Consider the following 13402-nt stretch of genomic DNA (forward strand, 5'->3'; position numbering starts at 1 on the left):
CTCCCTGGCTCCCCTCTATTGTTCCCTGTCTCTTCCCTCCTCCCCCCTCCTGTGGTTCGCCTTTCCTTCCTCTTAGAATTAGTTGTTCTCCCCCCCCACCTTCCTGTTCTATCTCCCCCTCTCATGCTTTGGCTGCTTTCCCCTGGTTCCTGGCTACCTGGCTATTCTTCTCCTTGTTTGTTGGCCACAAACAAGTCCCGGAACAATTGGGTGAATGGCTCCCACATTCTGTGGAAGCTGTCGTCTGACCCTCGGGTGGCGAATTTGAATTTTTTCCATTTGAAGGGATTCTGAAAGGTCGGAAAGCCAGTCTGCAGCTTTGGGTGGTCCTGCTGACCGCCAGCCGAACAGGATTCTACGGCGGGTGATCAAGGAGGCAAAGGCAAGGGCGTCTGCCTTCCTCCCGCAGAAATAGATCTGGCTGGTCTGAAACCCCGAAGACCGCCACTTTCGGACATGGCTCCATCCTCACCCCCACCACTTTGGACATTGCCTCGAAGAAGGCAGTCCAGTACTGGGGCAGGACCAGAACATGTGGGGCTTCCCACTTAACACAGAATGCAGATTGAGGAATGGTTTACTATCTTTGGAGAGAATGGTTTACCACTCAAAACATGGCTTTTGCCCCTGCTACTGGACTTCTCTTTCTTGCAGGAAGCAGGAAGGTCAACAAGCAGATGCCTAGCATATTTATTACCTCATGTTTGCAGTGCATCACCACCCCTGAGAGTGCTCTGCCTTGGCTGATGAATAGTGGTGCGCTGTGGACTGCAGCGGTGGTAAAGAGTCAGCTGCCAATGCACAAAAAGATGCCAGGCAGGCCAAAGGGGTCCATCGTTCTTGGAACACTGTGACACAATGCTACCTTCCCCTCCCCTCACCACACAGCCAAATAATCTCTGCGGGGAAAGCAAAGCAAACAGAGAAAACACCCAGGGCCAACAGAGAGAATGCAGCTCTGATGTTTCTCCCTGATCCCCTCAGGCAATGGAAGCCTTTCAAGGCGATCATACCAAACATGCATACGTTAACTATTAACCTATTCACCTTCACCTTGGTAAAATCTCGGGAATTTCACGGCCCGTCGCATTGGGGGAAGGGGTGGTAAAATGCGGCGAGTAGTTCAAAGGTCCATTGACATCCACTGGATTGGAAAATCCCGCTGGAGGGATGAACCTTATAATCAGCGAGAACAGACACTGCCTGTCTACATTCCAGAAAATTAAAGCTCTCTTGGGAAAGAAGGATCGGTGAATATCTTATCAATTCCAACACTTTTGTAATTTTGAACACATGTTACTGATCCTTTCCAATAATCTACTGACATGTCCCTGGAGAGGGCAGGGAAGAAGTTTTACCAAGATGAGATGAGAGGGGAGGTTGGAGGAGCCGGCATTATTCTCCCCAGAACACAGAAGGTGAGAGGGAGAATAATCAAAAATGTGAGGGATTTTGACAGAGGAGAGAAAAATAGTTTCCTCCAATGAGTGGATCAGTAAGCAGAGCTCACAGCTATAAAATAATTTGTCCAAGAACTAAATTGGGAGAAATTTCTTCGCGCAGAAGGTGGTGATCTGAACACACCACCTGGAATCAATTTCCACAGGAACTTTTGAAAGTACTTGAAAATAATAATTTGCAAGGTCATTGAGAGGAATATGATATGGGCCTAAATTGGAAAGATCTCTCAAAGAACCAGCACAGGCACACCAGATAGCCACCATCTCCTCTGCTGAAAGCTTCTCCAACTCTGGTCCATAAGCATGCAATCCAGTCCTTTCACTATTTAATTTGATGAGCAGCAATTGTCCATTACAAGTAATATATAAACTTTTCAATAGGTTCAGGACAATCATAAAATGAGTTTCAGCTGACAATGCCCCAGTCGTTTCCAACATTATCAAAGCTTATGGCCGGGATTTTCTGACCCCAAAGCCGGGTCGGAGAATCCCGGGGGGAGGCGCGAATCCTGCCCTACCGCCGGCTGCCCTATTCTCCTGTGCCGTTTTTCCGGCCCGCGATCGGGGCCTATCGATCCTGGGGGTGGACTGTTTCTGTGGCGCCCTTCTTTCCTCCGCGCCAGGCCCCCGTGGGGCTCCGCCATTTTGCCCGGGGGCTGACCGGAGAAGAGAACACCCGCGCATGCGCGGAAAAACGCCGGCCATTCCACGCATGCACAAACCCACGCCGGCCCTTTGGCACCGGCTGGAGCGGCGCAAACCACGTCAAATTAGCCCCCGAAAACTTGGAGAATTCGTCACTTTCGGTGGCTGTTGACGCCGGAGTGGTTGGCGCCTGATCACCTGCCAGCGTGGGGACTTAGTCCCCAGAAGGGAGAATCCCCGCCTATATATTTGTGTCTTGGACTAACTCAGTAATGCTAACCTGGTCCTTTAATTATGAATGTGTCCATCCCTATTTTCAATGTTTCTTGAAACGAGTAAATTCAAAATTGACGCACTATTTGTGAAGCAGTTTCCTGCAGCGTCTGTGTACCGTAACAATCGATGTTCCCTCTAATTTTCCCTACCTTCAAAAGGAACGTCCCCTGAAAGCTGCAACTAATCTGGGTGAGTCATTGGTTCGAACCAGAGTGTTTTTAAAACTTTTACGCAGGCACTGAGAAGAGGTTTTCACAAAGCTTACTTTTTCTAACCACAGTGTCTAAATTTTGTGGCGGCTGTGACCCAACTGTGCTCCGTGGTGCAAGTGTAGGTCACTGTTTCACAAGAGGAAAATTTCAGCAATCCGGGTTTGGAGGCTCACGTTAGCCAATGCATTTTGTCACATTCGGGATACGAAGATCAAACAGATAGCAGAGGAACTGGTTGCATTCACACACACAAGTGAGGAAGTTCAGTGTTTAGTTCTGAAGTGCACTGGCATTTTTCTGAGTGTGTGAAAATGTGCAATTCCTCATTTCGGTCTGGATTTGGAATTACCCCACACCATCACAGTGCACCTTGTTCAGTTAAGAAGATGGGTGAGGAGCTATACTATGACATTGCATGGTCCGTGCAGAAAATTCACCCCACTTGTGGGGAACCTCCGGTTCTGTTGGCATCTTTCCTTGGGGAAAAACACATTTATCATTAACACTCAGAATGAGATCGTTCACAGTTTGTCACGTGGAGATGGAAAGTACTGTAAAAACTCAGTGTCTCATGGCTGAATTTGAATGAAGGCCCCAAAGAAAAGCACATTTCAAAATAAGAACGGCTCCCCTGAAAAGCCTCTTTTCAGTGACTATCTCATCTGTAATATGGGAGCGATTCTCGGGCCTCATTGCGCTCTTACTCAGGTGGTGGGGGGGCGTTGGTGATTACTCACTTGTGCGGCTTGGTGTCGGTCGTTGACCTTTTCCTGGCTCTGGAGGCCAATCCTCCTGGTCACACTCTCACTGCTCACAGCCGCTGCCACCTCCCCCCAGGCAGCACTGGCTGCACTTACCTCCAGGACTCTCGGGAGAACAGGACACCCCTCCTGGCCTCCACTGCTTCTAGGAGCCTGGCCAGATCTGCATCCCTGAATCTTGGGGCCGGTCTCCTGGCTGGGGTTGGCTGAGCATGGTGCCAGTGAATCGGCTGCCAAGCCTTCATTTGCAGCGAGAAGCCCTTGGGGCCTCGTTAAGTCGACTAAGAAACGATGAATGGCGTTGCCGGCCTCACTGGGCAGAGCGCCGGGAAGTCCGCAGCAGCAGCCGTTCGCCACCACACTTAGAAACATTTCTGGAGAATCCTGCCCTACACCTCTGTGGTGAATGTGATTCACACCGGATTGTAATCTGTATATACATGTGTCTGTATTGTAAGTGCAGTTGCACTACCTGTCCTCCAGGGGGAGTAGCTCTGGGAATGCTCGAGTTGTATGGGGCTTCTCCCTTGGCTCTGCCCAGGACTCCTCCCCCGGAAGCTCCGGTATAAAAGCTCAGGTCCACATGGTCAGCTGGCCAGTTCACCGAAAGTTCAATGGCTAACCGGCTGGCTCTGTTGTGAGTATATTAAAACCGCTATTCTAATCCTACAAGCACGTGTCCGTAGAATTGTTGGTTCCAACAATCTCCCGGATATCAAAAGAAAACCTTTCCTTAATCTGGTCCACTGCTTGGAGGTTTTTGGCACTTCCAGGCCAATACTCGCATGTCAGCTTTCAACTTCTTGGTTTTTCTGTTCTGCTTCATCCCCCCAGGTCTTTTTTTTTTAACTTCCTGAACAAGGTCCAAATTGGCCGCTGATGATCATGTAACTATCATTCAACAAGAGTTACAGGTCTCAGGAGTGGAAGGCAGAGAAGCGTTTGGGGACAAGGAGAAGATTAAATCCGAAGATTGACATGAAGCATGAATTGTGCAGAGCAATTGATGTGAGGCAGTTGCTGCAACTTGTGAAATGCGCACGGCAAACAGACCGCCGTAAATCACCTCCTGCCGGGGAATGAGCTCTGTGCACTTGATTCAGACCATCACGTGGCACGATGACATAGTGGTTAGCACTGCTGCCTCACATCTCGAGGGCCCACGTTCAGTTGTGGCCTCGGGTGACTGTCTGTGCGGAGTTTGCACTTTCTCCCCATGTCTGCGTGGGTTTCTTCTGCCTGCTCCAGTTTCCTCCAACAATCCAAAGATGTGCCGGTTAGGGTGGATTGGCCAAGCTAAATTGCCCTTAATAATGTCCAAAAAGGTTCGGTAATGTTACTGGGGTACGAGGATAGGGTAGAGGCATGGGTTTAATTTGGGTGCTTTTTCCAAGGGCTGGTGCAGACTCGATGGGCCGAATGGCCTCCTTCGTCACTGTAAATTCTATGATCACTGCCCGACTGAGAATCTCAATTTACTACTTTCTCCGGCTGCAGACTACAGGAGAGCCAGCACAAATGCTTACATAGCTTTTGAACTCAGTTTGGTATCAGTGGCTAGTTCTCCCGCACAGGGGTGACGTGACCTTTCCCAGACAAGGCTGTGCATCCCTTGGCTTCAGTGCATTCAGAAGTTGGGTCACTTTCGTTGATCAGTTTCACAGTCAATGTGCAGCTGAAATGGCTTTGCACCAGCATGGACAGGCAGAGTAGGTACAGCAAGTGTGAGGGTCTGCCTTTCAGCTACAGGTTGTGGCTATTGGAGTAAACCACCTACCAACAGCATTCTGCTCAAGCGATAATGGGATACTTTGCATGGTTGTGTGTGCCTTGAAAATCTGTAAAAGGCCCAGTCACGTGAAACTACAAATCCTGAATTTTTCACCCATCACTCGATGGGCTTGGAAGCAGACTCGAAAGGAACGCAGTCCCAGCTGTGATTTGCCCTGGTGCACAATTCCATACTGGCTGACCAATTAACGACCGTCCAGCGTGAAACACACTTCGAGGAAGGCTGAGCGGTGCCAGGCTGGGCAGGCACCAACAACAGGGAGTGTGCAGGCTGACCTTTGCTTCGCGGGGGAGGACAACCATTACAGAGCTGTCTCCATGGAGCTGCCGGCCCACACAAAAATAAATATTGATGCGAGAATTACGCCACCAGAGCCTCGACAGCACAGTCATGCACACACAGTGGATTATGCCACCAGGGCTAGTGGGATTCACACCAGTTTGGCAACGAAAGTGACATTTAGTTGAATTTTGGGAAACTTTTGTCAATGAAATAATGCACTCCAAGTGTAGAGCCTTCAGGCTGAGAATTTGTCATTTGAAAATAAGACTGCAACTACTCTGTATGTTTCCATCATGTAGTGCTTGAGTTTTCTGCAGTATTTATAAGCAGGACTGACAATCAACATTGAGATTTTGACCCTTTGCAAACCTCAAGGCGAGTTCTCCTCCAATCATTGGAGATAAGAACTGATTCCTCAATTTGGAAGAGCTGATGGGAAAATTTTCTGGTCCATTCTCTGTGACTATGAATTCCCGTGCAGAGCTCCCTCCGAGCATTGCTCCACACTGGATAGGGGAAATCAGCTCAACTGTTACAGAACCTCAGTACTCCTTGCTAAATACAACCTGCCATAGATGTTTAAGATTGAATCTTTCTAACCTAACTGTTTTTTTGTTTTCAGGTCAGTGAAGCTACTGCGAAGCAGAAACCAAAAGTTGAATTTTGTTTTGGTAAGTGTTTAAGTTTGACATTTAAATATAAACACTGTGCACCTTTAATTATCCTTGGAATCTCTAAGTCTCATTGGGCACTGCCATTGTGTTGTACAGTGGTCCTGCTGTTGTGTTGGATAAGCGACACGTTGAGAAATACATTTCCTCCCAGCTGCGAAATTCAGTTGTTCCAAAGAGGTCTGTGCCCAAACCACTGCTCTGTAATTCTGATCCTGTCAGGAACCTTTGGCCATGGGATACCTCCTTAGCACTGACTTGACCTATTGACTCTCTTGCTGCTCCTAAATAAATAATCTTTTATTGTCACAAGTAGGCTTACATTAACACTGCAATGGAGTTACTGTGAAAAGCCCCTAGTCGCCACACTTCGGCGCCTGTTCGGGTACGCAGAGGGAAAATTCAGAATTCTCAGCTGGTACGGGAATTGAACCCCGCACTGCTGGCCTTGTTCGGCATCACAAACACGCTGTCTCGCCAACTGAGCTAAACCAGCCTGTCTCCATTTGTCATACAAGACCATAAGACCATAAGACATAGGAGCGGAAGTAAGGCCATTCGGCCCATCGAGTCCACTCCACCATTCAATCATGGTTGATTTCAACTGCATTTACCCGCTCTCTCCCCATAGCCCTTAATTCCTCGAGAAATCAAGAATTTATCAATTTCTGTCTTAAAGACACTCAACGTCCCGGCCTCCACCGCCCTCTGTGGCAATGAATTCCACAGACCTACCACTCTCTGGCTGAAGAAATTTCTCCTCATCTCTGTTCTAAAGTGACTCCCTTTTATTCTAAGGCTGTGCCCCCGCGTCCTAGTCTCCCCTGCTAATGGAAACAACTACCCTACGTCCATCCTATCCAAGCCATTCATTATCTTGTAAGTTTCTATTAGATCTCCCCTCAACCTCCTAAACTCCAATGAATATAATCCCACGATCCTCAGACGTTCATCGTATGTTAGGCCTACCATTCCTGGGATCATCCGTGTGAGAAAGATAACATTTTGAAGGTTCCAGTTCAAGAGAAAAATATTTCGAGCAACTTTGGCTATTTCATGTTTGCTGTTGTGCGTGTTGCACAGACTTCAAATCTGTTCTGCTATCACCTTGTAACCACAAGTGTTTGAATCCATCTGCTTCAATTTACCATTTCTGAGCAGCAATGCTTGTAATATTTGCATATGAACGTAACCAATTATTGTTATATGACAGGTGCTTATCTCTTAAGCAAATGTTCAGAATCGTACATGCCACGGCTCAAAGAGTTATTACATTTCAACAAGGCTTTTGGGAAAGAACAAACATACTGCAATTGGTGAATGGGTTGAAATCTCAGATCTATGAGATATATTTCCATTCTCATTCAAAACATGCTGTTGGCATTCCCGAAATACTGGATATTTCCACCACGCCATTTTCTGAACCCTAACTGATGCCACATCATAACCTGAAATTGTTGAGCCTTGATCTTTGAAATTGAATTTGGTAAATCGAATTGGGTAAAAAAATAATGAATAGGCAGACAGCCTAACTTATTTAGTGGGGTTGGGGTTCTTTAAATAATCCTCCCTCCTTCATATTACCAACCCAGTTGCTTTTGTGAAAGGATGTTTCTCAAAGCCATGAGGGACATTGTCAGCAGAATGCACTTCCTGAAGAATGAGGGCCGGTCATTCCCCAGCATCCTAAAATTTTCAAAATTAAAGCATGGGCTGGTTCCCTGACTTGTTCCTGCTTCCTCATGCTTTTCCCCGAAGGCAGTGGTGATGGGCAGGTAGTTCAGCCGTTTGGTGAGATACTGAATGGGCATTTTGTGAGCAGGCTGATCTTGCTGGCTTAGCGCACTACTCCTCTCCCCCCACCCAATGTCCACGCCCTGGCAAGAAAAAGGAGGCGACTGCAAAGTGAGGTAGATGCTCCGTGACATAGGACTGATATTGAGTTAACACTAGTAGAAAGTGCCACCTCGCAGCCTTGCCATTGAGTGTGGGGACAGATGCTTCCTGATGTCTCTCTCAGCCACTCCCTTGATGCTGATAGAGGTTGCCTGACACTGGCTGGTGCTTGGACCTCAGCAGCAATTCCCAGTGGTCACACAAATGGGGGCTGGCACTGCCCGGAGCTCCCACTTCTGGAAATTGACCGCCATCACGAATTGAACAATGCACGTGGAGGTGGCTTGGGGTTGTTAAGCACATCCCCAGCCTCCTTTATGTGGAAACTGGTGGGGTTCTGAAAATGGTCTTTGAAACTATCGACAGAATACAGGCCCAGTCTCCTCAATCTCTCCTCAGAGGTTAGTTTTACCATCCCAGGAGTCAGTCTGGTGAACCTCCGCTTCACTCCCTCTCTGGCAAGTGTATCCTTTCTTCAGTAAGGGGATCAAAACTGAACACAGTATTCCAGATACGGTCCAACCAAGGTTTAATACTCCTGAACTCAAATCCTCTTGTGATAACGGTCAACATACCATTTGCCTTTCTTGCTGCACTTGCATTTTAGCTTTCTTTGTGCTTCGATTCCTTCCACCAAAATGTATAACTTCATCCTCACCCACATTAGGACTGAAACAACATGGCTTTGTCAAGGAGAGGTCATGTTTGACAAATCTGTTAGAGTTTTTTGAGGAGGTAACAAGGAAGTTAGACAAAGGAGAACAAGTGGTCGTGATCTATTTAGATTTCCAGAAGACCTCTGACAAGGTGCTGTTAAATAAGTTAAGAACCCATGGTGTTAAGGGTAAGATCCTGGCATGGATAGAGGATTGGCTGATTGGCAGAAGGTAGAGAATGGGGATAAAGGGGTCTTTTTCAGGATGGCAGCCGGTGACTAGAGGTGTGCCTCAGGCTCTGTGCTGGGACCACAACTTTGCACAATATATATTAACGATGTAGAAGTAACTGAGGGCACTGTAGCTAAGTTTGCAGATGATACAAAGATATGCAGAGGGACAGGTAGTATTGAGGAAGCAGGGGGACTGCAGAAGAACTTGGACAGTGTAGCCAAGTGGGCAAAGAAGTAGCAGTTGGAATACAATGTGGAAAAGTGTGAAGTTGTGCACTTTGGTAGGAAGAATGGAGGCATAGACTATTATCTAAATGGTAACAGGCTTAGGAAATCAGAAGCACACAAGGACTCAGGAGTCTGAGTTCAAGATCCTCTTAAGGTTAACGTGCAGATTCAGTCAGCAGTTAGGAAGGCAAGTACAAGGGTGGCGTAATGGTTAGCACTGCTGCCTCAGGGCGCTGAGGACCTGGGTTCGATCCTGGTCTAGGGTCACTGTCCATGTGGAGTTTGCACATTCTCTCCGTGGGTCTCACCCCCACAACCTAAAATGGAGAAGGATAGGTGGATTGGCCATAGTAAATTGCCCCTTAATTGGAAAAAAAATGAATTGGGTCCTCGAAATTTACAAAGAAAAAAAAAGGCAAAGGCAAAGTTAGCATTCATGTTGAGAGGGCTAGATAACAAGAGCAAGGATGTACTTCTGATGTTGTATAAGGTTCTGGTCAGACCCCGTTTGGAGTATTGTGACCAGTTTTGGGCCCCGTATCTAAGGAAGGATGTGCTGGCCTTGGAAAGGGTCTAGATGAGCTTCACAAGAATGATTCCTGAAATGAAGAGTTTGTCATTAAAGAGCAGTTGAGGACTCTGGGTCTTTACTTATTGGTGGTTAGAAGGATGAGGAGGGAGCTTATTGAAATTTACAGGATACTGTGAGGCCTGGATAGAGTGGACGTGGCGAGGATGTTTCCGCCAGTAGGAAAAACTAGAACCAGAGGGCACAGCCTCGGACTGAAGGGACGATTCTTTAAAACTGACTTGAGGAGGAATTTCTTCAACCAGAGGGTGGTGAATGTCTGGAACTCTTTGCCACAGAAGGCCATGGAGGCCATGGGTGTCTAGGACAGAGACAGATAGGTTCTTGATTAGTATGGGGTTATGGGAAGAAGGCAGGAGAATGGGGATGAGAAACATATCAGCCATGATTGAATGACTGACCAGACTCGATGGCCGAATGGCCTAATTCTGCACCTGTGTCTTACGGTCATATTATATTCCATCTGCCATGTTCTTGCCCACTCACTAAGCCTGCCCATACCCCTTGAAGCCTCTTTGTATCATCCTCACAACACACATTCCCACTAGGTTTGTGTCATCAACAAACTTGGAACTATTAAATTTCGTCCCCAAATCCAATTTTGGTTCCCAAATCATTTCAGTCCTGAAACATCACAGTACAAATTTCTCAGGTTAGTGTCCTCGGCCCAAACATCTTCAGCTGCTTCGCAGTGGCTTTTCCTTAATAAGGTCAGAAATGATGATGTTTGTTGATAATTGCACCTTTCATGGTCCCTCAGATACTGAAGAAGTCTTTGCGCTTATGCAGCAAGACCATGACAATATTCAGGCTCGGTCTGCAAAGTGGCAAGTAACAAGTGCCAAACAGTGACCATCTCCAACAAGAGAGGATCTAACCATCCTTCCCCATGGCATTCAACTACATTGCTATTGCTGAATCCCCTACTATCAATATCCTGGGCATTACCATTGACCAGAAGCTGAACTGGACCCAGCCATATAAATACTGTGTCTGCAAGAACAGGTCAGAGGCTAGGAATTCTGCGGAGAGTAACTCACCTCCTGACGCCCCAAAGCTTGTCCACCATCTACAAGGTACAAGTCAGGGGTGTAGTAGAATACTCTCCATCTTGCCTGGTTGAGTGCAGCTCCAACAACACTCAACGAGCTTGATACCAGCTGCTTGATTGGCACCCCCTGCACAAACATTCCTGACTTGGAAATATATCAACGTTCCTTCACTTTCTCTGGCGACAGGAACTCCCTCCTTGACAGCATTGTGGATGCACCTACACCACATGACCTGCATCGGTTCAAGAAGGTGGCTTACCACCACCTTCTCAAGGGGAAATTCGGAATCATAGAATCTCAACAGTGCAGAAGGAGGCACGATCCACCGGGCATTCTACCTAGGTCCCACCCTGTTCCTGTAAGCTAACCTACACATGTTTGGACTCAATGGGGCAATTTAACATGGCCAAACCACCTAACCCTCACATCTTTGTCTGTGTACAGGAAATAGGAGCACCCGGAGGCAACCCACACAGGGAGAACGTGCAAACTCCAGACTGGAACTGAACCCGGGTCCCACAGTGCTAACCACTGTGTCACCGTGTCGCCTCTGTGGCACCATGCTGTCTTGATGGGCCCAGCTGGGCAATAAATGCTGGCCTAGCCACCAAAGTCAATCCCATGAACGAATATAAAAGAAATCCAACTCATTGATATAGATTTTGAACAGCTGTGGCCGAAGTACTGATCCTTGCAGTTTCCCACTAGTTACTGCCTACCAAGCTGAAAATTACCCATTCATTCCTACTCTCAGGTTTCAGCCTGTTCATCCTCAATTATCTTACCCCCTATCCTGTTGACTCCAGTTTTGTTCACCAATCTCCTGTGTGGGACCTAATCAAAAGCTTTCCCGTACCAGCCTCCCCGACCAGGTGCCGGAATGTGGCGACTAGGGGCTTTTCACAGTAACTTCATTTGAAGCTTACTTGTGACAATAAGCGATTTTCATTTTCTTTTTCAAATCAAAATATACCACATCCACTGGTTTCCCCTTATGTATTCTGAGAGTATCATCTTTAAAAACTCCAACAATTTGTTTAACATCTAACCAATCAGATCATTATTTTCTAAAGGCCAAATTCTCTGGCTGTGTTGCGCCCAAAAGAGAGTGTGGCACGGTGCAACGTGACCAGTAGATTCTGGGTGATCCTATTTCCACGGTCTAACCGACTCGCCACACCTCCCAAGATCTAACACAGTCTCGCGAGACGTTGCGATGTGGAAGGGTGGGATCACTTTTTGGAAAATCTGCATATTAGAGTGAGACAGCTAGTTTCACTCTAATATGCATTCCCACGAGTTACCCAAGGTGTGGTATCTAATGGCGAGCGGAGCTCCTCAGTGCAAAAAATGGGATTATGTGCGGTCTCAGCTTCGCGCATTCCCGGCTGAGGTCCCCAATGGCTGTTTCAATAGCGTGGTGTTACTCAGCGCCGGGAAACACCCGGTTAATCACGCCCTACAGGACTCTGTTCCCATTTGGGTAGATCACGCTGTAAGTGTCTCGTCATCACATTTTTATAATTGTTATGGGATCGGCGTTTTCAGAACCCCAAAATGTATCATGGCGTTCAACCAACCCCCACTTTAATGTATTGTTGCTTTTGAAGCACACGGCTTGTTCTCCAGGTGTGGTACTATAATTATGGACACTTGGGTTTTTAAACACAACACAATGTTTATTCCATGAATTCAACTTAACCTTCTTAAATAAACATTGGATCCCTTAACGCCCCTTCAAAAATACCCCCGAAAATAACACAACACTAAATAATCCCTAAAAATGTTCCTTCAAACCTCCAAAAGACTTAACACCTTTAAAAAGAAACACATCAGGTTAAATACATTACTATTTAAATCACCCAAATGATTCAGAGACAGTCTTTCATGACAGAGATCACAGCAAATCCAGCTCACTGCAAACACAGACACGCCCAAGCTCTTTTTCTCAAAACTGGCTTTCTCCTTTTCAAGCAGCTCACAGCAAAACAGCCAGGCACTTTTCAGCTGCTCTCTCTCATAACTGAAACCTAAACACTGCAAAATGGCTGAGCTAAAAACCCAGCTCCACCCACACTCTGACATCACTTCAGTAATATGAGCGACTCCACTTCTTAAAGGTACATTGCTTAAACATCCATTTTTTAAAGGTACTCTCACATGACATAATAGATTCCAGTACTTTCCTTAATACTGATATCAAACAAATAAGTCCCTGTTTTCTCACTCCCTTCTTACTGAAACAGTTACATTTGCACTGTTCCAATTTGCTGGCACTGTTCCAGAATCTATGGAATTTTGAATGATGATCACCAATGCATTCACTCCTCTGTGTATTTGTGGTACCGGCCCACCTTTGGCTGGCGGCGGTGGAAGCTTCTCGTCCTGCCATTGTCAACTGGGTTTCCTGTTGAATGCATCCTCTGTTGCCGGGAAACCCGTGGTGGGGGTTTGCTATTGGTGGAACCGGAAGATTCCACCAGCAGGAGTGGCCATAAAATTCCGCCACTATCTATTTCGCCTCTTTAAATATTCTGGGATATAGACCGTCGGGCCCCATGGATTAACAACTTTCAGTCCCATTAATGTCTCCAGTGTCAGTTTTTTTAGTTCTCTGTTATTTCTGGGAGGTTTTTGTATCTTCTTCCT

At 46.8% G+C, this 13402-nt stretch overlaps 1 protein-coding gene and 1 long non-coding RNA gene across 2 annotated transcripts in view; one reads left to right on the top strand and one right to left on the bottom strand.

Annotated features, from left to right (window-relative positions):
• The window catches only part of LOC119957494 (pleckstrin homology domain-containing family A member 2-like), a 141804-nt gene that overhangs the window by 83805 nt on the left and 44597 nt on the right, over positions 1-13402 (top strand). The window contains exon 4 of the mRNA XM_038785598.1: positions 6051-6099. Within this exon, the coding sequence (XP_038641526.1) occupies positions 6051-6099 (49 nt within the window). The remainder of the gene's footprint in view (positions 1-6050; positions 6100-13402) is intronic.
• Positions 1-13402, bottom strand: part of LOC119957495 — a 195886-nt gene that overhangs the window by 55961 nt on the left and 126523 nt on the right. The gene's annotated exons all lie outside the window — the stretch shown is intronic.

This window comes from Scyliorhinus canicula, chromosome 26 (assembly GCF_902713615.1).
Source record: "Scyliorhinus canicula chromosome 26, sScyCan1.1, whole genome shotgun sequence".
Lineage (NCBI taxonomy): Eukaryota > Metazoa > Chordata > Chondrichthyes > Carcharhiniformes > Scyliorhinidae > Scyliorhinus > Scyliorhinus canicula.